This window comes from Meriones unguiculatus, chromosome 11 (assembly GCF_030254825.1).
Source record: "Meriones unguiculatus strain TT.TT164.6M chromosome 11, Bangor_MerUng_6.1, whole genome shotgun sequence".
NCBI lineage: Eukaryota > Metazoa > Chordata > Mammalia > Rodentia > Muridae > Meriones > Meriones unguiculatus.
The window spans coordinates 56,530,599-56,554,944 of record NC_083359.1 but is presented as its reverse complement, the minus strand read 5'-3'; the positions used below and the strand labels follow the sequence as shown (position 1 = coordinate 56,554,944).

Genomic DNA, 24,346 nt, shown 5'->3' with positions numbered 1-24,346 from the left:
TGGAGCCAAGACATGATGGCTCTGTCCCAGGAGCTACAATCAGGTTGGGAACTAGGTGGCAGTAGAAACCTTCCCCAAAAGGCTTAAGGCCACTGTTGCTTGGGAAGGTCAGATGGAAAGTATGTGAGAGCAAGCCCAAGATAGGCCCAGGATAGGAAAAATGCCTTTTCCACATGTTCCTGCCCTCTCCTACCTCCTGCTTTCTGCTCGCAGAGACCTGAGTTGGAATGTCATCCGGGCCATCCACCCTGAGGCCTTCTCAACCCTGCGTTCCTTGGTTAAGCTGTAAGTACCCCTTGAGCTCTCTTCTGAGATGCTGAGGACCAGTTAGAACTGTCGGTGGTTACAGAAGGGCCATCATTAAGCAGAGACTTGTACACATGTTTCGCTACACATCGAAGGGAAGTCTGAGAACCCTAATCAATCATTCTAAGGGTGTGTTTGACACACCGAGAGCCTGGTAAACAGAGAGCCTGCTTCCTGCAAACCCTGGAGCATCATCTGCTAATGTTCTGCAATGCTTTGGCAGCCTCAGTCCTCATCACATTCCCCTCCCTACCCTGGCCTGTCTGTCCTCCACATGCACCAATAAAGACGGCATGTGTGTCCGAACTTCTCAATTCAAGAGGACAGTGGTTGATGGAGAACCCAGGGTCTCAGAAAGCTGCAAGGTGGTAGGGAGCCATGGACTCTGTAAGTCACATAGGATGCAAACAGAGAACATACAGGGCTGGTACAAGGTCATTGTGTCCGGCTGAAAAGGGCATCTGACCTGGTTGCCCATACACTGTGGTGCCGGGTATTAACTATACAGGGGTAAGAAGGAACTGGGATCCCCCTGGCTTGCTTGCCAAGTCACATGCCAAAGGCATTCCCACATATATGGAGCCCTTCTGACCAACACAAAGATTCCTCAAGATTCCTGGCCTCGGAGATTATCAGGCTACAGACCCTCGCCTTAAGGAGAAGCCAGCTTAAGGACTCACCATGACTCCCATTTAGCATGCAATTCCTGTCTCCCTAGTCTGTGGCGCTCTGGGCTCTGGGCCTTGGTCTTGTAAAACTCTCACCTCCATCTTCCCTCTGCTATTTGCTATACTCCTGCCAGATAGGTAGGAGAGATATTTTTATCCTTTGAAAGATGAGGCCATTGGAACTTGGGCAGATTTGTGACTCTCTTTGGTTACACAGTGAGTTGGTGACAGTGCCAGGTTTCCTGCCTGCCAGTCCAGGGCTATTTCCACGACGCACAGTCTGTGGTTCTAGTGTTTGCCTTGGACTCTTGGCTTAGTCTAATAATGTCTCCTGGAGAAGTTATGTGTGTCCTCACCTGTGGCTACCAGGCAGGGTCTACAAGGCAGAATGGATGATCCAATGCCTGTGTAGGGTTGGATGGCCAGCTCTGTCTTACCCTGTCTGACTCTGGCCTATTCGACCATCAGAAAAGCAAAGGGAATGAATGGGACACAGGAAGACAGCAGAGAGGTCTCCCATGCGGGTGAGCAAGGGTTCCTGGATGGGACCCAGACCCAGAAACGACAGTGTGGGACTCTGTTACCTCTAGATTGGAATGATATGACATTACATTAGAAGAGCCCCTGATACACAGCTATCACCCAAGGTTTGTTGAATGAATGGGTGGCTGAGCAGATAGCCAGTGTCTCTGGAAACCCTTAAGCACCCTTGCCTCCCACTGTCTCCCCTGTGCTTATCTTCTGTTCTTTGCTCCTTTCCTCTTGCTTTCATCTCAGGCACACTGGCCACACCCTCAACAAAGCCCTGCCCCCCCCCCAGCAATAACCCTGATGCCAATAACCCTGATCATCCACTGTCCTAGGGACCTGACCGACAACCAGCTGACCACATTGCCCTTGGCGGGGCTGGGAGGCCTGATGCACCTGAAGCTCAAAGGGAACTTGGCCCTGTCCCAGGCCTTCTCCAAGGACAGTTTCCCAAAACTGAGGTGAGAGCTTGGCTTGCCCTGTGCCTGAGGAGGTGTGTCCCAGACAACTTGAGGACAAAGAAACTGAAAAGGCCTCAGGGTCTCACCTTGAGATTAGCCTGGTGGCTTAGAGTTTGGCTCAGCTGACCTCCTGTCAGCTACCCAGGGACAAGGCTGTCCTCAGCTAGTCCCCATATCCCAACCACCAATCTTAAGGACACTGGGACCTGTGGGACAGAGGTGAGCTGCTGTGGAGCTTCCTTGGGCCTCCCTATTTCTTGCCTGGTTTCTCCTCAGCCTGGCTATCCCATCCTCGTTTGAGGCACAGAATCGGGGCAGAGCCCAGGGCACTGATGAATGGAAAACAAGCTGCACAGCCAGTCCCTGGTGCTAATGACATCCAGGCTTTCTTCATGTAGTGGCGGCAGCAGTGCAGCCTGTGTGGCCCAAGCTCTGTCTGCTGCAAGCTAATGAGATGCCCAAGGCATCTGTCCTCACCCTCAGAGGGCACAAAATCCAGTTCTGTTCTGCCAGGCGCTGGGAAGGGGACAGGGTGTTGGTTTCACAGAAGACAAGGGTAAAGAGTCACTAGGGAAATTGTGGTTTTTATTTTTTATTTTTTTTAAGAAAGAGAGAAAGACACTGGGGCAGTGGCTGTGCAGTTATGAGGATGGGAGTTCAGATCCCAGAATCTATATATAAGTTGGGATCCCATACACACTTGTAATCCCACCTCCAAGGAAGGCAGAGGCAGGAGAATAATGGGTTTTTCGGCTCTGAGCCTAGCCAGGAAAACAGGTGGAGTTTGGAAGAAACATTGTCTCAGGAAAATAGAGAAGGAGGGTGCTTGACACCCTCTTCTGGTCCCTGCTTGTGTGCACAGGAGCATGTACAAACACACTCAAACACAAAGAAAGGAAGGGAGATGTTGTGCAGGATCCTACATACTTAAAAGGTGGAAGAAAGAAGATGGGTGGTTCAATGTCATCCTTGGATACAGGTGGAGTTTGAGGCCAGCCTGGGTCACACGAGACCCTGTCTTGAAAGAAAAGGAAAGGATGAAGGGAGGAAAAAGAAAGGAAGGAAGAAAAGACAGAAAACAGGGAAAGAAAAATAAAAAGAATTCATGCCCTCCCCACATTTCCCCAGAACTTAAGATTAAACCCAATAGCTGTGTGCATGCCAGGCAAGTGTTCCATTGCTGAGTCACATTCCAGCATGGCCTCCTTAGTGCCTCCTTAAATGTAAGACAAGAGTCACTGCCCTGAGTGCCGGGTGACTTGGGGAAATTGCCCCCAACTCTGAGCCTGCTGTGAGGACTTCTAAATGAATAGGCAGAAGGCTTCTCTCTCCTTCTCAGTTAAAAGGAGTGAAGAGAAGACTACATCTCTCCAGAGCCTTATGGGGTCAGGAATCAAGCTTCAAGATTCCTCTAAAGAAAGGTCTAGAGTAGTGGTTGTCAACCTGTGGGTCTCAAGCCCTTTGGGAGTGGAATACCCCTTTCACAAGGGTTGCTTCAGACCATCAGAAACAGATATTTACATTATGATTTCTAATAGCAGCTGTGAGGTAGCAACAGTTCCACAACATGAGAAACTATTAAAGGGTTGCAGCAGTAAGAAGGTTGAACACCACTGCTGTAGAGGGAGCAGGACACTCGGGTTGAGGAGCAGGGGTGGAGGGTATCCACACTGAGGCCTTAGATCCCGAACACATTAAGGCAGCTTCTCCCCGACCCTAGGATCCTAGAGGTGCCCTATGCCTACCAGTGCTGTGCCTACGGCATGTGTGCCAGCCTCTTCAAGACGCCTGGGCAGTGGCAGGCTGAGGACCTTCACCTGGAGGAAGAAGAGGCACCAAAGAGGCCCCTGGGTCTCCTTGCCGGACAAGCTGAGAACCACTGTGAGTGGCTGGGACCCTGGGCTGAGGGTATTGGGGCTGAAGAGAGGGATCTTAAAGAGATGTTTAGAGAAGTGTTAGTGGTGATACCTTCAACCTGGAAGCAATTGTCCCACTGTTTGCACACTCAAGAGCACTTGTTGAAAAAGAAAGCTCAAGCTGGGCATGATGGCACATGCTATAATCAGCACTTGAGGAGGCAGAGGCAGAGGCAGAGGCAGACAGATCTCTATGAGTTCAAGGCCAGCCTGGTCTACAGTGTGAGTCCAGGAGAGTCAAGGCTACACAGGGAAACCCTGCCTTGAAAAACCTAAATAAATAAATAAGAATGAAAGAAAGATCATGTCAACACCTTCCTGGCCTTTGCAGTCCTCATGTGCACTGCCTCTCTTCATCTCCCTGCCTCAGGGGGGTCGCCTGCTTCATTTTAGTGGCTGCCTCTTTGCAGCACATGGCCCTTTCACCCTTTGGGTGTTGTCAGAGAAGACAAGTAATTAGTTCACTGACTGAGTAAAATAGGACAGAATTAAACTAATTTAATTAAGCCTGTCTTCGGTGGGGGAAAACACCGTACTCTGTGTCTTAGAAGTAAATAGAACATTGCAGGGGAGTATTGCCTCCAAGGCTGGATGTTTTTTGCCTCTGTTCTTCCTGTGAGTTCAAATGTGAAATTTAAGTGGCCACTGAGTACATGGCCCTGCTGAGTGAACAGGTTGTCTTGGGCCAGGTGTATCTATTTCTGGAGGAAATAGGAGGTAGGTAGCCAAGGGGTTCTGGAGGGCTGTCTGTAAAGTGTATCTTGGATAAAGGGGAGAGAAGGGTGCTTTCTTTTTCCAGGCCCTGCGTTCTCAACCACAAGTAGGGTTAGGATAGAGAAAGAAATCCTGTGGCTGGATTTTAATTTTCCATCTTCAACACCCCCCAATATCTCAGAGAAGCTGAACAGAAAAAGATGAAACCTAAAGCTGAGTGTGGTGCTGCCACACACCAGGGTGCAGGCAGGGGATGAGGGGTTCAAGGTCATCATCATCTACAGAGTCAGTTTACGGCTAGCCTGGCTACATGAGACTCACGGCATCTCATGCTGGTGCTACAGTATACCCAGAACTCAGTCCAAACCCAACTACACTTTGGCATGTTTTAATCTGAGTTTAATTTCCTTATCTTTCCATTAAGAAAAGATAACACATCTCTCAATGGCTGTGAGGGAGGACTGGACGGTTCCATACAAGGCAAAGTGTGTCTGTCAATACTGCTTTGAGAGTTAGGGGCACATATGTGGGGACAGTGTCATTGTATAACCTAGAACACAGATTATGCAAGTCAAATACTGTACTGTCTGGGGGTCTCTGAGAACTTCCCTCCCAGTGGATGGAACAGGACAGAAGCATCTCCCAAAGAGGGTACAAGTTCTCAGGAGGAAGAGGAGGAGGAAGAAGAGGAGGAGGAACCGGCAACTATTAGGGCCAGCAGACAGACGGCTATTCCCCAGGGATGGTCCCGGATGTCTGCTGCATACTCCTTGGGGGAGTAAAAAAGGGCTGGAAAGAGGAATGGAAATTTTTCCTTCCACAAGGTGAAACTTTCCGCTGGGCTTAGGTCTTGGAGAACCACGGGGCCTGTTGAGTTAGTGGGCTGCCTGCAGTCTGTAACAGGAGCTAGGGCAGGGCCCCCCACTTCCTGTGAGAGCAAAGGAGCAGAAAGCAAGCCAGGAGCTGCTGCTCCAGCCAGATTCTATTTCCTCTTTATTTGTAGAGTGGTTACTTAACACCTTGGCCGTGACTTTCCCAGCCTCAGACAGTCTGTAGGCTTCACCCCTGTATTTCATTCATGCATTTTGATTTCAAAGAGTCTCAGAAATCCTTTCTGGAGTGCATGGGCAGGTGGGGGCTGAAAGGTAGAGAAGGAAATGCCAGGACTCTGGGCACACCTTGGTCTTCCACCTGCCCTGAAGCTATCCAGCTCAAGGGCAGCTCCAGAATCTTCCAGCCTCCTGGGAAACTCCTAACAGATGTTTACCTGTTAAGTTATACACAGGAAGCAGACCACGTGAGCCAAAGATGGGGAGAAGTACAGCAGAGTCCTCTACTTATTCCCCTGTGATGGAGGAAGCTAAACCTCACATATCAGCCTCAGTCCAAAAACCACTCTGGGGTTTTGCTTTTGTTTTGTTTGCTTTGGCGTGTGTGTAGATGCATGTGCCTATGAGGGCCACAGGTTGATGCTGCGTGTCCTCTTCTATTTCTTCCCATCTAATTTTCTAAGACAGGCTCTCCCACTGGGGCAAAAGCTTACCAATTGGCTAGACTGATTGTCCAGGGATTCTCTTGTCCTCCTCAATCCTGTCCTCCCCATCTGTGTGTCCCACCTATGCTAAGGCTGCAGATGCATGCCATTATGCCTGGCTTTGGCGTAGCTGCTGAGGCTCATGCTTGCTGTTGTGAATGAGGTTTCATGTGGCCCAGACTTGCTTCACACTTGCTTTGTAGCTGATGATGGCCTTGAACTCCTGATCCTCCTGCCTCTACCTACCAAATTCTGGGATCACAGGGCCCACCATGCCCAGCACTAACATTCTTTTCTTCTTCCTCCTCTTCCTTCTGGTTTTTGTAGTATTGGCTGTCCTGTAGCTCACTTTGCAGACCAGGCTGGCCTCAGACTCACAGAGATCCTCCTGCCTCTGCCTCCCAAGCGCTGGGATTAAAGGTGTGTGCTACCACCGCCTGGCTTCCACCATTCTACTTATTGTGTAGTGTTGCTAAGAGGACATGGAATTGCAATGGCAGGCTGGCTGGAAGAATAACTATGTAATCACTAGCTATCTTTATTAGAGCAGCCACCAGCCACAGCCTACGCAGCACTCATGGACTAAAGATGACTGGGAACAAGAAAAATGCAGAATAGTGGAGAGTGAAATGTTTGTTGAAGAGAATAGAAATATACAATATCCACAAGCAGAGAACATGGAGCTACCCAAATGCTGATGCCCAAGAGTAGAAATATCAGGGCTGTTGGATGACCAGTGTTGAGCAGTTAGGTGGCGAGAGATCAGCTTAAATAAGTATGAGTTAAGACAAAGGTGCGGCTTTAATGACAGACACCAAGACGCGGGACTCTAGCCATTTTCTGTTTTTCCTTCTCAGATGACCTAGACCTGGAGGAGCTCCAGATGGAGATGGAGGACTCCAGGCCACACCCCAGTGTCCAGTGCAGCCCTGTCCCAGGTGAGACAGGTGGCTGGGAAGCTGAAGAAGAATGACCTGAATAAGAAGCAGTTCAGCTTGTCTATAGTCACATTCCAGATACTTTCTTTGCCCAATGCTCAACGTTCTGGGGTGGGGTGGAGGGGGGACCCTCTTATAATCCTGTGGAGGGGAGCTGGAGTTCTTTCCCTCTGGGGTGGGGTGGAGGGGGGACCCTCTTATAATCCTGTGGAGGGGAGCTGGAGTTCTTTCCCTCTGGGGTGGGGTGGAGGGGGGACCCTCTTATAATCCTGTGGAGGGGAGCTGGAGTTCTTTCCCTTAGTGTTTACACAGGGGAAGCAGGGGCTGGCTAGGAAGGGTCAAGAAACCTTTAGAATTCAGCCAAAGCAGAGGTCATGCATCTAGGAAAAAGTTGCTCTCATGAAATGAGAAAGAACGCCTTGATGTCATTGCTGGGGTTGCTGTGGCTGCTTTCTGAGTATGCTCTCACACACACCACAGACTCATACAGCCAGGTGGGGCTCTGAAAGATCTCCTTCTCCATCCCATGAAGAGTGAAAGCTTTGTTTATTAAAATCTTCCTGGGTGGAAAAACTCCGGTATCTCTGGGTAATTCCTAAAGTGCTTTGTTAGATTCTGTGAAGCCTCCTCTGGAGTCTAACCTGGAGCCATGAAAGGCATATTGTTGGAAAGGGGAGGGGCTCTTTTCCCTTGATGCCACATAACATAAGTTTTTTGTTTGTTTGTTTAAGTGTGAAGAATCCCTTCCCTGTATATAAAATGCCAACAGAGCCAGACATAGTAGTTTGTGCCTTTATTCCCAGCACTTAGTAGGCAGAGGCAGATGGATCTCTGTGAGTATGACGCTAGCCTGGTTTATATGTTGAATTCCAGGACAGCTAGGGCTACCTATTGAAAACCTGTTTCAAAAACCAAAACAAAATAACAAAACGCTAACAGGTCATGCCAAAAAAAAAAAAAAAAAAAAGCACAGTGCTTGTTTCTATTTCATCCCACCTCTGTTTTCCAGGTTTCCATATTTCTTGGCTTAAGCCTGTTGCCCAGAAAACTTTCAGCCTTGACCTTATTCAATACCAGCTCTTACCTTTAGTGGAAAAATAACGCCCCCTAGTGTCGATCAAGTCAGCACACAGAATATTTTGCTAGGAAACACATGCTTCAATAGCTAGCTCTACTTCAGGAATTTCAAGTCTGAAAATCAGCAATCAACAAGGATGAGTTAAAAAGAAAACATTCTGAAAAACAAGGTCCAACTTAAACTTGCTTTTAAAAGAGCTCACACAATTGGTCAAATAAATATGATAGGGCATTTATTACACAGCCATTGAAAATATGTTTTTTGAGGTTTGAGGAATTATGCAAAGCTTAACTTAAAGAGAATAAAATCTCAACTTATTTTAAATATGGACATTAAAACTTTAGAAAAATATGCCAAAATAATAAGTTCTGTTAGAGATGAGGTCATAAACAGTTTAAAATTTTCCATGTTATATTTTCAAATTTCCAACAATTGCCATCTATTATTCCATAATCAGAAAAAAATGTTTTAAAAATAGCTCCCACAGAAATCTCTTAAATTCCCAAGCTACCTAGCAATATATTGAAAAACAAGTCTGAAGCCAAAGGAAATGAAGAAATAATATGCCCAAAAGTTACAAGGCAACTTAAGAATAGGCACTGGGGAGAGAGAGGTGGAAAAATGCCAGGATCTTACCCATCTAAGGTGGAGTCAAGCTGGAGAACTGCAGAAGTTCCAAGTATTTTTTTCTTTGTTTTTAGTTAGGGTCTCACTATAATCTCAGGCTGGCTTCAAATTCATCATCCCCCTGCCTCAGCTCCCTGAACGCTGGTGTAAACTACCACGCTTGGCAAAGTTTTCTATATTTTGACCATGTGCTTTGTCTTCCAAAAACTGATTGCATGATGAACTCAAAGTGTACTCAAAGCAAGGGAAACCAGCCTACATCTACTCGGGACTTTAGTGGAGACGTCAGTGTTTGCTTGGGCAGCATCACCACCAAAAACAAACAAACAAAACAAAAACCCAACCCAACCCAAAACAACAAACAAAAAACGGTTGGCTCTAGCCAGCTCCATATTCTGCCTTTCCTCCAGCCGTAATTTTTCTTCACTCCTGTCTGCCAGCTTGTTCCTTCTCTCTGTCCCAATCATGCTCCTTTGGAAAGACTGCTTTTCTTAGTATTTGCTCCGGTCTGGGTTTGCATTCTATCACTCATATACTTCTGTGTATTTTCTTTGCAGGTTTTTCGTAGTTTCTCCCCCTAATTCCAGGAGTTTTCTGAGGGAGGCCAAGTCTGCATTTCTGAGACAGAGATTGTCTCCTGTCTGAGCATAGCGGCTGGCTCTGCCAGTGAGTTCTGGCAGCCCCGGCCCTGGGCTTACACCTGCTCTTTTCTCTCACAGGCCCCTTCAAGCCCTGCGAGCACCTCTTTGAGAGCTGGGGCATCCGCCTTGCTGTGTGGGCCATCGTGTTGCTCTCGGTACTCTGTAACGGGCTGGTGCTGCTGACAATCTTTGCCGGCGGGCCGAGCCCGCTGTCCCCGGTCAAGCTGGTGGTGGGTGCGATCGCAGGCGCCAACGCCTTGACGGGCATTTCCTGCGCCCTCCTGGCCTCGGTGGACGCCTTGACCTTCGGCCAGTTCGCTGAGTACGGAGCCCGCTGGGAGACCGGGCCGGGCTGCCAGGTCACGGGCTTCCTGGCCGTGCTGGGGTCGGAGGCGTCGGTGCTGCTGCTCACACTAGCGGCGGCGCAGTGCAGCGTCTCCGTGACCTGCGTCCGGGCCTACGGGAAGGCGCCAGCGCCCGGCAGCGTCCGCGCAGGCGCACTGGGGTGCCTGGCGCTGGCCGGGCTGGCTGCCGCGCTGCCGCTGGCCTCGGTCGGGGAGTACGGCTCCTCCCCGCTCTGCCTGCCCTACGCCCCTCCCGAGGGCAGGCCCGCCGCCCTGGGCTTCGCCGTGGCCCTGGTGATGATGAACTCGCTCTGCTTCCTGGTCGTGGCCGGCGCCTACATCAAGCTCTACTGTGACCTGCCGCGGGGTGACTTTGAGGCCGTGTGGGACTGCGCCATGGTGCGGCACGTGGCTTGGCTCATCTTTGCTGATGGCCTCCTCTACTGCCCCGTGGCCTTCCTCAGCTTTGCCTCCATGCTGGGCCTCTTCCCTGTCACCCCTGAAGCTGTCAAGTCGGTCCTTCTGGTGGTGCTGCCTCTGCCCGCCTGCCTCAACCCACTGCTCTACCTGCTCTTCAATCCTCACTTCCGGGATGACCTTCGGAGGCTCTGGCCAAGCCCTCGGTCCACGGGGTCCTTGGCCTATGCTGCAGCCGGTGAGCTGGAGAAGAGCTCCTGCGACTCCACCCAAGCGCTGGTGGCTTTCTCTGATGTGGATCTTATTCTGGAAGCTTCCGAGGCTGGGCAGCCTCCTGGGCTGCAGACCTATGGCTTCCCTTCAGTGACCCTCATCTCCTGTCATCAGCCAGGGGCTACCAGGCTGGAGGGAAACCATTTTGTAGAGCCCGATGGAACCCAGTTTGGGAACCCACAACCTTCCAAGAATGGAGAACTGCTGCTGAGGGCAGAGGGAGCCACGTTGGCAAGCCGTGGTTCTTCAGGAGGTGGAGCCTTCTTGTCCTCTGGCTCTCTCTTTGCCTCTCACTTGTAAATATCCCTCCCTGTTTGTCCTCTCCCCTCCCAGTGATGGCTGCTTTTAAAAGAAATACAACTACAACTCCACACCAGGAGGGCCAACACTCCTGGCTCCATTGTTCTGTCTCCATGGCCAAAACCAATGAGTGCTTCCAGGTGCTGTTTGACCTGGCCGCGTTCAGCTTCACTTTCACCCTGAGTCTTCCCTGTCAAGTCCAAATGCGTAGAACAGAGACCTGGAAATTTGCTTAGGGGAAGAAAGTAGGAAAGTAAAGAACAGGGCCAGGATTATTGAGTGCACACTGAGCAGGCAGACCTCACAGAGAAAGGCCCAGAAGAGAACTACCGAAGACATTGGAGCATTTCCCCTGTGACTTGAGGATAGGCTATAAAATGTGTTCTGTGTCTCATTAATCTTTACCTATGCCCATGCAAAAAGTACTTCCTGTTAAAATATGTTTTGGAAGACATGACATATTATGTCCCTTTCTTAAAGTCATGGGGTCATGTTAGTGTCTAAAAGGTACTGAGAATTAGGACCTTTTAACTTAATTACTGCAGCAGTTAAGCTTAATTACTTGACGATAGGTTTCTGTTTGCCTTTCATGGAATCCTTATAAATATCTCACAGAACATAGCATGGTTTTCTCCCAGGGAATTCATCTTTACTACCTTATGACATCACAGGATGCCACTGTCCTTGAAAGCCCCTAAGAAGCCAATCTGGGGTGAAGTGCCAGAGGTGACTGGTGATTCCACCATCTAGGACAGCCTCTTCACATTCTGCTGTCTTCCCCTCTCCCCAACTTATCACCCCAGGGCAGAGACCTGGTGCCTCTTCCACAAGGTAGGGCAGAAAGAAAAAGAACCTTGTGTGTGCTCCCAACCCACACCAACCACAAGCACTAATGAGATCTCTGCCCTCAGCAAGATAGGATTCTCAGGTCCTGGCAAGGAATACGCTGGGAACCCTGTGGCTCTATGGGACCCCCTAACTTGTATAGTTTTACATTGTATGCCTACCGCCACAACCTTTCTTCTCATCCCAATCCTTTTTCTGGGAGTGGTGGACAATCCAAGAGAAGGGATATTTGTATGCGGTTATTGCATTTTAGGGATGCTGTAGCTATCTGGGACTCCTGGGTGCTCCCAACAGGCTGTTGATTCTTCTGCCTCTCCCCTCTTGACCGTTCTTACCTTTTGCTTCCCCAAGTGCCTCCCATCCCACTCCAAACACAAGAATTTAATCTCAGGAAGAGAAGGTAAGAAGTGGGGAGGAATTCAAGACTCAGTAATAGGTGATAATTGCCCTGGGAACTGAGTCTGGATCCCAAAGCCCAGTGGAGCATCATTCTCTGCCTGAATCCTGTGTGGTCCCCGGCTGAGCCCTCTCTCCAAAAAGTCCATCTTTAAAACAAGCAGAGAAGGTCCTTCTCTAAGTTTAATAGTTACCTTTTCATAGCTCAGTTTCTCTGCTGTCTCCCAGGTGCCCAGTGAGAATTCTGGCACAGGCCAACAAGTAGGGTGAAGGATGAGTCAGAGGCCATGCATGGAGCTTGAAACATTTCTAAATCTCATGTGACTCACTGAGTAGCCAGCCCCTGGACTCTTGAAGACTTAGGAGAAAAGGCCAACTTTCTAATTTCTTAGGGTCCTGTCATGGGGTCAGTTTCAGAGTAGGTCCTGTCATGGGGTCAGTTTCATTCACTAAATGATGGCAAACCTATTTATCAACTCTTTCGGGGTGCCTGATCTCTTTATTTCCCCAAGGCTGATTGAGAGCCTTTGGTGGGAAAAGATTTTTTGTTGTTGTTTTCCCAAGAATTAAGAATCTGAGATTCCCCAGGGATGGCAAAATTGCCATTAGTTTGGAGAGTTACCTAGATTTCCTGCTTTTCTGCCACCACCACTGTGGGATCATTGGTACTTTTGGAGTTAAGGAACCTGCCTTGAGGTAGTGTGGAGTGGCCATGTGTTGGTGGCCTAGGAATATAGAAATTGTTCCTTAAGGATGTCTTCTATGAAAGTGAGCCAGCCCTTTTGGGGTGACACTGTTGTCATCTTATTGTCTGCTTCTAAAGGTCTGGGCATCAGCCAAAGCTGGACTTTCAAATTAAAGAGGAGGCAAGTGAAAAGAGAGTTGAAGTGTCTTCCATAAACTATTATTAAAAACATGTAGCCAGGAGTGGTGGTGCATACCTGTAATCCCAGCATGTGGGATGTAGAGGCAGGAAAATTTAGAGTTGGGGGTCGCCCTCAGCTTCATAATGAGTTTGAGGCTAGCCAAGTCTATATGAGACACTGTCTTAAAAACAAACAAACACCAAACAAACAAACCCTCCAAAAACTAGTTCATGTACATTTGCTCCAAATAAGACTAAGTACTAAATTTCCTTTGTATTTTGTTTTGGTCAAAATTTCTAGCAGGTCCGAGTGTTATTCCTTTGGTTATCTCCTTTGTAATCAGTTAAAGACTATGTGTCTTCTTCTAAGCAAATTTCCAGGTTTCTGTTCTACATATTTGGATCTGACAAGAAAGACCGTGTGTCTCTGACTGATCACAGGATGAAAAAGTGAACTGTTCAGAGCACATAAGTCCTCTGTTGTCATCATTAACAAAATCTTCCCAAATAGTGGCCACGGGAAAGAATGCATCCGGGGTCTAAGATGGTATGGTAGATATATCAGGACCTGGTATGTACTGGCCTGGGCTCTGGGTGCTGTGCCATGAGCTAGTGCCAACCACAATCTCTTAAATCAGAGGAGAACTCATGGTAGACCATGGTTTGCTAAGCATCTCACCAAAATGAAAAACCAAACGCAAATGTAGAGCTAAAATTAGAAGACTATGAGTTAGCAAAGCCTCTTTCTGGGCCTTAACTTTCCTCTTTACCCCCTCTCCTGCTCCTTTGGGTTTGCTTTTCCAGGAAAAGTAAAGGCTTAAAAGTAAGGAAGGAGAAGGAAGAACTGGCAATAGGCAGAAGGCAAGTGGGGCAAGGATGGAAGGAGGAGGAGGAACACCCATCCTCCTAGCACCAGTCCCTCTGACTACCTCTGCTTTGGGTTACCAAGTTCTCCTATGACCCACCATGTCTACATCCCTTCTGGGTTCCAGTCCTATGGCCCCCACCCCTCAAGCCATGTGAAATATAAAAATTCTCAAGATGTAAATATCCGATTCTTCTGTATAATAAAGCACCAATGAAGTACCACGTGTGTTCTTCTGCTCCTTTCAGCTGCCCCTGGGGGAACCAAGGGTGTGAGAGAGGTGGGATGGCTTTGAGGGAGGTGTGGTCAGAGGCCCAAGCTCGCTACCCTCCTTCTCAGTTCTGTGGCATTCAGACCACAGCCAAGGAGGCTCTAGGTTGGAGGAAATCAAAACCAATTTTGGTCATCCGTGCTGAAGTGTCCTTTGTATGTGTGGGGTTGGGCAGAACAGAGTGTAAAGAGAGCAACGAACAGCTTAGGTTTTCAGTGTCTCAGACCTTGAAGGCTTGCCAGATGCAAGCCTACTGCTGAGGTTTCCACCAAAGCATCAGCTTGTTTTCTTTTCATTGGACAAATGTGCTCACCTACTTCTTTCTACTTCCTACCCCAGAGCCTTGCTTTACAGTGTGATGACATTCCCAAGAAAAGCAGAGGCCCTTCCTGGGGAAGGGAGAGAGATAAAAGTGACAAAATCCTGCAATTATGGGAACAAGATGCCAGTTCTAACATGGTATCAGGGTCTTACTGTCTGTCTTGGTAAGTGTTCTGCCAACTTAACACAAACCAGACTTATCCCAGAAGAAGAACCTCAGTTGAGAAAATGCCTCCATCAGATTGCATATAGGCAAGTCTGTAGGGAATTTTCTTGCTTAATGATTGATGTGGGAGGATCCAGCCTCCTTGGGGGTGTGGGGGGGTGCCAGCCCTGGGCAGGTGGTCCTGAGTTTTTGTTGTTGTTGTTGTTTTCTTGTAATTTTAGTTTTTATTTCCTCAGAAGAGTGTATGACATGAGACCTATACCCAAGCTTGACGAATACATGGCTATTTATGTATTGCCCAGAGCATCTCTATTTAACTATCCCTAGGCCTAGGCCTGGAAGCTTTTAGTCTCCATACAATATAATATTCTGCAAGCCTGGACTTTGAAGGCTTCAGCTTCCAGCTTCTGTCTGCTAATCGAGGCCTAGAATGTTGTTGTCGTTGTTGTTTTAATCATTTATTACAATTTATTCAATTTGTATCCCAGCTTTGTCTCCCTCCCTCCTCTCCTCCCAATACTACCCTCCCTCCCTCTTCTCCCCCTATGCCCTTCACCTAGTCCACTGACAGGAGAGGTCCTCTTCCCCTTCTATTTGACCCTAGCCTATCAGGTCTCATCAAGACTGGTTGCATTGTCTTCCTCCGTGGCCTGGCAAGGCTGCACCCTGCCCAAGGGGAGGTGATCAGAGAGTCTGTCACTGAGTTCATGCCAGAGACAGCCCCTGATTCCCTTACTAGGAACCCCACTCGGATACTGAGTTTATGAGCTACATCTGAGCAGGGATTTTAGGTCCTCTCTATGCATTGAACTTGGCTGGGGTATCAGTTTCTGCGGGGCTTCCAGGGCTCAGTTTTTGTTGTTGTTGTTGTTGTTCTGTTGTTCTCCTTTTAGAGCTCCTGTCCCCTCCAGGTCTTTCTATCTCTCCCTTCTTTCAAAAAATTCCATGCACTTTGCCCAAAGTTTGGCTGAGTCTCAGCCTCTGCTTCGAAACCTCGAGCAGTAGAGTGTTTCAGAGGCCATCTGTGGTGGGCTTCTGTCCTGTTCCCTGTCTTCTCCTGCTTCCAATGCCTATTGTGTTTGTCCTTCTGAATGAGGATTGAGCATCTTCCCTCCGGTCTTCCTTGTTGTTTAGCTTCTTTAGGAGTGTAGATTTTAGTATGTTTATCCTATATTATATGGCTAATATCCACTTATGAGTGAGTATATACCATGTGTGTCTTTCTGCTTCTGGGTTACCTCACTCAAGATGATCTTTTCCAGTTCCATTCATTTGTCTGCAAATTTTATGATTTCCTTGTTTTCAATAGCTGAGTAGTATTCTATTGTATAAATGTACCACAATTTCGGTATCTATTTCTCTATTGTTAGTTCCAGATCCTGGCTATTACAAATAGAGCTGCTATGAACATGGTTAAACAAATGTCCTTGTATAATGGAACATACTTTGGATATATGCCTAGGAATGGTATAGCTGAATTCTGAGGTAGCACTATTCCTAATTTTCTGAGAAAGCGCTAGGTTGATTTCCAAGGTGGTTGTACAAGTTTACATTCCCATCAGCAATGTAGAAGGGTTCCCCTTTCTCTACATCCTCTCCACCATGTGTTTTTTATCTTAGCCATTCTGATAGGTGTAAGATGAAATATCAGGGTTGTTTTGATTTGCATCTCCCTGATGGCTAAGTGTTTCTCTGCCATTTGATATTCCTCTATTGAGAATTCTCTGTTTAGCTCTGTACCCCATTTTTTAATTGGATTACTTGTTTTGTTGGTGTTTAACTTCTTGAGTTCTTTATATATTCTGGATATTAGCCCCCTGTCAGATATAGGGAAAATGGCCATCTTATCAAAAGCAGTCTACAGAGTCAATGCAATTCCCATCAAAATAACAACACAATTCTTTGCAGAACTTGAAAGAACAATTCTCAATTTCGTATGGAAAAACAAAAACCCAGAACTACTAAAATAATACTGTACAATATCAGATCATCTGGAGGCATCTCCATCCCTGATCTCAAGCTGTACTACAGAGAAATAGTAAGAAAAACTGCCTGGTACTGGCATAGAAACAGAAAGGTGGATCAACGGAATTGAGTAGAAGACCCAGAAATAAACCCACACACCTACAGATACTTGATTTTTGACAAAGAAGCCAAAACAATACAATGGAAAAAAGCATCTTCAACAAATGGTGCTGGTCTAACTGGATGTCTACATGGAGAAAAAATGCAAATAGGTCCATATTTATCACCCTGCACAAAACTAAAGTCCAAGTGGATCAAAGACCTCAACATAAAACCAGACACACTAAACCTGTTAGAAGAAAAAGTGGGGAAGAGCCTTGAACTCATTGGCACAGGAGACAAGTTTCTGAGCAAAACACCAACAGCACAGGCTCTAGATCAACAATCAATAAATGGGACCTCATGAAACTGAAAAAGTTCTGTAAAGCAAAGGATACTGTTAGAACAAAACAACAGCCTGCAGATTAGGAAAGGCTCTTCAGCAACTCCTTATCTGACAGAGAGCTAATGTCCAGAATGTATAAAGAACTCAAGAAGGTCCTGAATTTCTTTTAAGAAAGCAGGCTGAGTGGGCAATGAGGAGTAAACTACTAAGCAGTGTTTCTCCATGGTCACTGCTTAAGTTTCTGCCTTCAGATTTCTGCCCTGGCTTCATGATGGATCATAAACTATAAACTGTAAGCTGGAATAAACCCTTCCTTCCTCATTGGTTATGTTCAGAGTAGGTGTGTTTTTTTAAAGCTTATTTTATTGTATTGGCTTTTCTTATATCTCTACCTCCCTTCTCTACTCCTTATCTCTTCCAACACCCCAACACCAGGTAGGAGAGAAAGAAGGTTAATGGGGAGATTGGGTATAGGTTTCTTTAGCTACTTCCTGCTGGTTATGGTCATTGGGTTCCTTGGGGCAAGTCCAATCTTCCTTTCAGGGTATCTCCAACTTCTTCATCTGGTCAAACTGCAACAGCAGCAACCAGGAGCAGCAGGGAGGAGCAGCAGCCTTCTTTCTTGGGGACTCCTCTGTCTCTCTAGGCTCTGTCATTTATTCCCTCTCATAGTCCCCAGAACTAAACTATCTGAAGCTGGCAAAGATCACACCCCTCTCAGAGCCCGCATGAGGCAAATAGTTTGCTGTTGTGGACAAGCTAAAACAGTTCATATCCCATACCTGGGATTAAAACAAAAAACATGTTTACAACTGAGTTTTTAAAGACACCAAAACTTCCAGTGCCAGTCAGTGTTTTATCCTAGCAATAGAAAGCAAACTAAGACTTGGACCTAGTGTCAGAGGCCCTTCTCATCCTTCCCATTTACCTTTTCTTCCATCCCTACATTTATATTTTCCAACTTATTGTTTTAGCTGTTGCATACTCCCAATTCCCTTTAGAGAAGACAAATGATGTCTTCATAAAGGCCTAGCCTCTGCGCCTTTTGAATGGAATATTCCAAACTCCTCATCCTTCTGGCTCAATTACAGGGGAGTCCATTTTCTTGGCCTTGTTAGACTTGGTTGAGAGGAAGAACATGGGGTTGATTCCAGTGAATATATGTTCCTTGAGATGCAGGATCTGAGCATCTAAACAAACCCAAGACCAGACTCCCGGTGTAGTATCTAAGTCCCAGCTTTTATCTAAAACCAGAAGCTGTTCTGCTTGAGACAGCTCTGGGTTTGAGCCAGTGGGTCTGTGGTATTAGTCACTCACACCCACCATGAGCATGCTCTGCTATTCTCCGTAGACCTGGTTTTATGTCTGTCTGCTTTGCAACCACAACCAACTGCTCCCTTCCTGCTCTCTTTTGTTTAAACGCTTTAAATCTAATTTTTTGAACAAGTATTACATTGACATGGTTCAAACAGCAGAAGTTAAGTCTGTCTCCCCTCTCTGTTCCTGTTTGTTCCACTTCCTCTAAACCTTCACTGGTGAGCACTGTTGTTACTGTCTCACCCTGCCAGAACAGCATGCAGCAGGCACACATGCTCGCATGCACACGCAGGTTTTTGTTTTGTTTTGTTTTGAGATTCTCATTACAGCACAGACTGGCCTCAAACTTGCTGTATAGCAGAGAATGATCCTTCTGTCATTACCTCCCCAGTGCCAGGACTACAGGCACATGTCTTCATATTTGATTTATGCAGTGCTGAGAATCAAACCCTGAGCATTATGCCTGCTAAGCTAACATTCTACCAACTGAGCTACATTCCTAGTTTTTTTGTTTTTTTGTTTCTCAATACTGATAATTGAAGTAATTGAACTCTGGCCTTCTGCACACTAGGCAAATGTCCACCATTTTTTTAATCCATATTAAATAAATAAATATATATATATGTGTGTGTGTGTGCATGTATGCACTTATTTTTTGTAGTATACCACAAGAATGCTTCTGCTTTTTAAAAACCAAATATTAATAAAGTCTTTTCTTTTTTCATAGCAGTTTATATCCATTGTGTGCTGGTTAATTTTTTTTTTTTGTTGTTTTTGTCAACTTGTCACAAGTTTGGGTCATCTTCGAAAAGGAAATCTTAATTTCTCAATCGAGAAAATGTTTCCATAATATTGGCTTCTACAACCTAATAAAATGTGCCTATAGGGACATTTTCTTAATAATGATTGATGAGGGAGAGACCATCCCACTATGGAATTTTGTCACCCCCGAGCAGGTGTTCCTGGGAGGTATTAGAAAAGTAGTAGAAGGCTGGAGAGATGGCTCACTGATTAAGAATACTGGTAGCTCTTCCAGAGAACACAGGTTCAATTCCCAGCATTCACATTGTAACTTACAATGACCTATAACTCCAGTCTCAGAGAATCTGAAATCTTTTGGCTTCTGCAGGCACCAGGCAAACACATGGCACAGAGGCATAAATAGTTTAAAAGAAAAGAAAAGAAATCTGAGCAAGCCATGGAGAGCAAACCAGTGGGAAACATGTCTCCATGGTCTCTGCTTCAATTCCTGGCTCCACGTTCCTGCCCTGCTTGAGTTCCTGCTTTGTCCTCCTTTAGTGATAGGCTGTGGTTGGAACATGTAAACCAAATAAACCCTTGTTGCTTTTAGTCAATGTTTTATCACAGCAATAGAAAGCAAACTAAGACAGAAACAGTATTAAGATTGTGTTGGCTATCCCTGCTCATGTTGTTTGGGGAGAATTGTGGAAATGGTTACAACTTTGGGCTGGAAAAGCTATTGAGTGCTCAGGCTTGGAAGATAAAAATGCTGAGAGTGATGTAGATGACGGAGGGCAGAACTGTCAAGTTTCAGAGCGAAGTAAAGACTCTATCAGGACTGTTCATGTATGCAAATCTAACCTTTGCTTTTCTAGGAAAGTCAAGGCTGGCTAGCTGGGGCTGAGAAGTTAGCTGTGATTAGGAAGAGAATAACCATGTTGAGGTGAAAACTTCTGGAATATTTCTTCAGTCAGCACACAGAAGCTGGGGTGCAGAGGGGTCCTGCAGATTTTTTTTTTAAAGACAGGGTTTCTCTGTGTAGCCTTGGCTGTCCTAAAATCACTTTGTAAACCAGGCTGCCTCGAATTCACAGAGATCCTTCTGCCTCTGCCTCCCACAGTGCTAAGATTGCAGGCGCACTCTACAGCGCCCAGTTCATGCTGGCAGCTAAGAGTCTCTCAAGTGGTCCTGATTTTGTAAGCATGAAAGGGTCATGGTGAAAAGCTAAGACCTGCCCTGAGAGAGGCCACTGGTAAAGGTGCAGCCTCAGTTAACATAGAAACCCCAGGATTGAAGGGGTGATGGAGAAAAGCTGAGACCTGGCACCATGAGGCAGAATCGGTCTTCGAAGAGAGCTTCTTGGTCTCATTCACTGTATACTCAGTTCTTATAGCATCAAACAGAGAAATGCTTGGTAACTTTTTGTTGAGAGGGAGAGAACAAAAGTGAGTTAGGAGTATGTGGTGAATGGATGTAATACCAGCACTTAGGACACTCAAGGCAGGAGAATGAGGAGTCCAACCTGGACTACATGAGACCATGTCTTAGAAACTTTTTTTTAAAGAGTCAAATTGACATAACTAAGTACATCCTTAAAGACTGTTCCTCAATTTGGCCAGGAGATGCGAAGAATACAGAAGAGCAGAGAACTTTTGTCTGAACTAATCCATTTATAGTCTTATATCCTCCTTTCCCCCATTTGTTTGTTTCATATATATATATGTGGACACACATTACCACAGAGTTTATATAGAGGTCAGAGGACAGGTTGAGGAAGTCAGTTCTCTCCTTCCATCATATGGGTCCTGCAAATGAAATGTAGTTGTCAGGCTTGGAAGCACATGCCTTTACCCACTGAGCCATGCTACCAGCTCCTATATTCTTATATTCTTATCTGAATTAGAGCTGCCTCTGAGAACTGTCACTCTGACTCTCCATTTTCCAGGTCTGTGTCATGACCTTTAGGTATGTCCTTTGGGTTTATAAGATGGTGTGAGAGGCTGAAAAGATGACTCAAAGGTTAAAAGCACTTGGTAGTCTTACCGATGACCCATGGTTCCCAGCACAACCATGGCAACTCACAACCACCAGTTCCCAGAAATTCAGTACTTTCTTCTGGCCTATGTGGTCAGCAGGTACACAGTTATATGGATAAAATAAATCTTAGAAGAAAACACTATGCACTGATTATTTAGAAGGTAGGGTTAAAGGTTTGAGTCTCTGGCCCTCCTCGCCTGGGTAGCATGATTGAAATGGTACCATTCTAGTTACTAATTGCTTTAGAGTAGATGTTTCCTGCCCCATAACCACTTCCTTCCTTGAAGTGTACCACTGCTCTTACAGCATGTGGTTCAATTCACTCCAGGTTTCACGGGCAGGGATGTGATCTGGGCCTTATAGATATCTTTGGTCTCACTGACTGGCCAAAAGAAAGACTCACAACCAAGTCTTGCAGTAAGACCTGATCCAAGAGCTTTGGTGGAGTGATAAGAAGTACTGTCCCTGGAGCTGCTGGGCTGGCAGTCTGCGCAGCTGCTGGTGTCTGTCTTGGCTCTTAGAGAACAGTGAGTCCTGACAGTATCACTGGAGCATCTGTACCAGCCATGCCTAAAAACACTTCTGGACTTCGAAGGCAGTGGGCCAATGATTTTTGTTTGCATATGTGGGGATTTGTGGGACTTGCATGGAAAGAAGCCAGAAAAAGTCTCCTCTAACAATTCCCACCTATCACCTCCTATCCAAGCCCAGCAGAAGTGGACTCATTCGTCCTCTTAGCAACCGTAGGGTAGTAGAGGGCATCCATTAGTTTTGGTGGTCAAGGAAGATTGTCAGGATGGTCAGGATAGGCTATTGTTTTAGTTAGGGTTGTTATTGCTATGATGAAACACCATGACCAAAAGTAAGATGAAGAGTAAGTTGATTTGTTTTAAATCAACTTGTAGCCCATTGTTGAAGTAAGTCAGGACAGGAACTCAAAACAGAGCACTGGAGACAGAGTGGCTTACTGGCTTGCTCAGCCTGCTGTCTTATAGAATCTATGACCAGCAGCCTAGGGTGGCACCATGTGCAATGATGAGCTGAACCCTCCCACATCAATTACTAATTAAGAAGATGCCCAGCAGCCTTGCCTGCAGCCTGCTCTTATGGAAGCATTTTCTCAATTGAGGCTCCCTCATCTCTGATGACCGTAGCTTTTGTCAAGTTGACATAAAACTAGCCAGGACAGCTATCATATGCACATGGGGCTAGGTGGGAAACCCTAGGGAGTAATTTAAGGCAAGAGGATGTGGAAGCAGGGATCAGGGGAGAATGGAAAGAGCAGGTGAGGTCAGAGAACCGCTGGGCACTGCCCTGTTTGGAGTTTGCAGTTAGTGTCAGAACTGCACAACTCCTGAATATCAGGGTCAGGACAAAGTGCAGGGAGCATCCACTGTCCTTAGGTTTTACTTAACCTCTTTCAGTTGCAGTATGGGCAAAATGAGAATGATAGCACTGAAATGCTGCAGGTTATTAGAAAGATCAAAGATAGTTAATGTAAAGAGCTAGTACCTGACAGTGACTCTTAGTCTAATAGAAATCTGGAGATGAAAAACTCAACCTCTGGGGGTTTTTGGTGGAAGTCTGAGGGAAGTTGGAGAGGAGCTCCTTGTGCAAATTAAATAATTTCAGGGTCTTGGGTAAGGAAGGCAGGCAACAACGGGGAAGGGACAGTCTGGTGGGATGTGGTGTCAGAGAAATATGAGCAACAAAAACAAGGACTTAAAAGGTAAAGCCCTAGAGTCGGGTGGAAGGGATGAAAGACACTAGATAGACTGTCATCTCTGATATAAACTACTTGTTAGAGGGATGGCCACTTCCCAGAGGGACATGGCCAGAGGCAGGAATGACACTTGCCAAGTTGAAAAGTGGAATGTGTTGTTTCTACACGTCTGCATCCATTGCTCTGCCTCTCCTGGGGGAGCAGGTTCTAAGACCACACCCCCACCTGGTCCTTTCCTCCTTTAGGCTACCCCAACCTAAACAAGACAACCTGGGGAGGACAGGCGGCACACGCCGATGGAAAAACATACACTTGGCTGGAAAAAGGAACTTTATTTGTATGTGTTTAATTCCTGAAGCAGCTGAAGGATAAATAGCTAGTCTTAGCCTGAGCTGCCTGCCCACAAGGTGGGTGGTACAATCTGTTCTTATTTAGATAGCTTTTGGGGAGAGGTAAAGAGGGGAACTGGGTTGGTGGGGGGGCGGAGGAGAGAGGAGCAGGCGGGGAGGCACAGAAGAGGGGAACTTGGAATCTGCAATGTTTATATGATCAGTCATGGATGTCATCTCTCCTCTTTAATTAGGGGTTTGGAGTTTAAAACACTGCTCAGTTTGGTTGTCCCAGGAACAAAGCAGACTGGCAAGTAGGATGAGGACATGGCAGCTCCCCAGGGCTCACCTATGGTTGGATCAGTCTCCATGCCCCTGCCAGTACTCTACAAATGTCAACATTCTAGATGCTTTACAAGCAGCATTTCAGCCCATGCTCACAACACTCTCTGAATTAAGTACCACAAGGTGGCCATTTTACAGAGGTGAAAAACCAAAAAGGAAGATCTCATATTAAGAGTATATAATTGGTAAACAGTACCCACTGGAGCTGGGACTTTGTTTTTTCCTTTTTTTTTAAAATTTCAATTAAAAAACAAAAACAAAAACAAGGTCGTGCAGCATGAACTGGCTTCAAACTCTAAAAAACAAAAACAAGGTCGTGTAATGTGAGCTGGCCCCAAACTGCATATTGCCAAGGGTGGTTTTGAATTTCTGATCTTCCTGTCTCCACATCCCAAGTGATAACTACGTCTTGAATTCATCCATTTTTTTTTCCAGCTGTTTCCCTTCCCTGAGAAGGAATTTAGACTTTTCTAATCTTTAAAGATGCCACTTCTCTTCTCAGGCCCAAGTCCTCTAAATTAACTAAAGAAGAGATGGATGGAAGACTTCTATTTACACTCCAGTGTGTTATCTCTGTCATTTAGCAGGATAATAGGACTGGAGGATAAAACGCTGGTCAGTTAACAGCCATAGCCACCATAAGACAAGTGTATTATGAAAGCACAAGAGGGGATTCAAGTCTGGCAACTAATTGTTCAGGATATTTGTCATGGGCCAGGCATGGTGATATATGCCCATAACCCCAGTCCTGGAGAGGCAGACACTCCCTTGTGCATCCATGGTTAGCTCTGCTCACGTGGCAAGATTCTGTCTCAACGTACAACAAAACACAACAATGAAAGTTACAGTAATTTTGAGCAGCTATATAACTTACAAAGTGAAAGCTGAAAACAATTAAGCCTTGACAAAAGGGTACACTGCCTTATTCCAGTTTTAAGACTTCTGAAAAGCTACACTCCCCAAAGCCTA

The 24,346-nt window shown here is 46.3% G+C and overlaps 1 protein-coding gene across 2 annotated transcripts in view; it reads left to right on the top strand.

Annotated features, from left to right (window-relative positions):
• The window catches only part of Lgr6 (leucine rich repeat containing G protein-coupled receptor 6), a 117,072-nt gene extending 104,771 nt beyond the window's left edge, over positions 1-12,301 (top strand). For both annotated transcript variants that reach the window (XM_060364349.1, XM_021636684.2), the window contains 5 exons: positions 214-285; positions 1,838-1,963; positions 3,684-3,844; positions 6,985-7,065; positions 9,490-12,301. In XM_060364349.1, the coding sequence (XP_060220332.1) occupies positions 214-285; positions 1,838-1,963; positions 3,684-3,844; positions 6,985-7,065; positions 9,490-10,745 (1,696 nt within the window). In that variant the 3' untranslated portion in view covers positions 10,746-12,301. The remainder of the gene's footprint in view (positions 1-213; positions 286-1,837; positions 1,964-3,683; positions 3,845-6,984; positions 7,066-9,489) is intronic.
• The last annotated feature ends 12,045 nt before the right edge of the window (positions 12,302-24,346 follow it).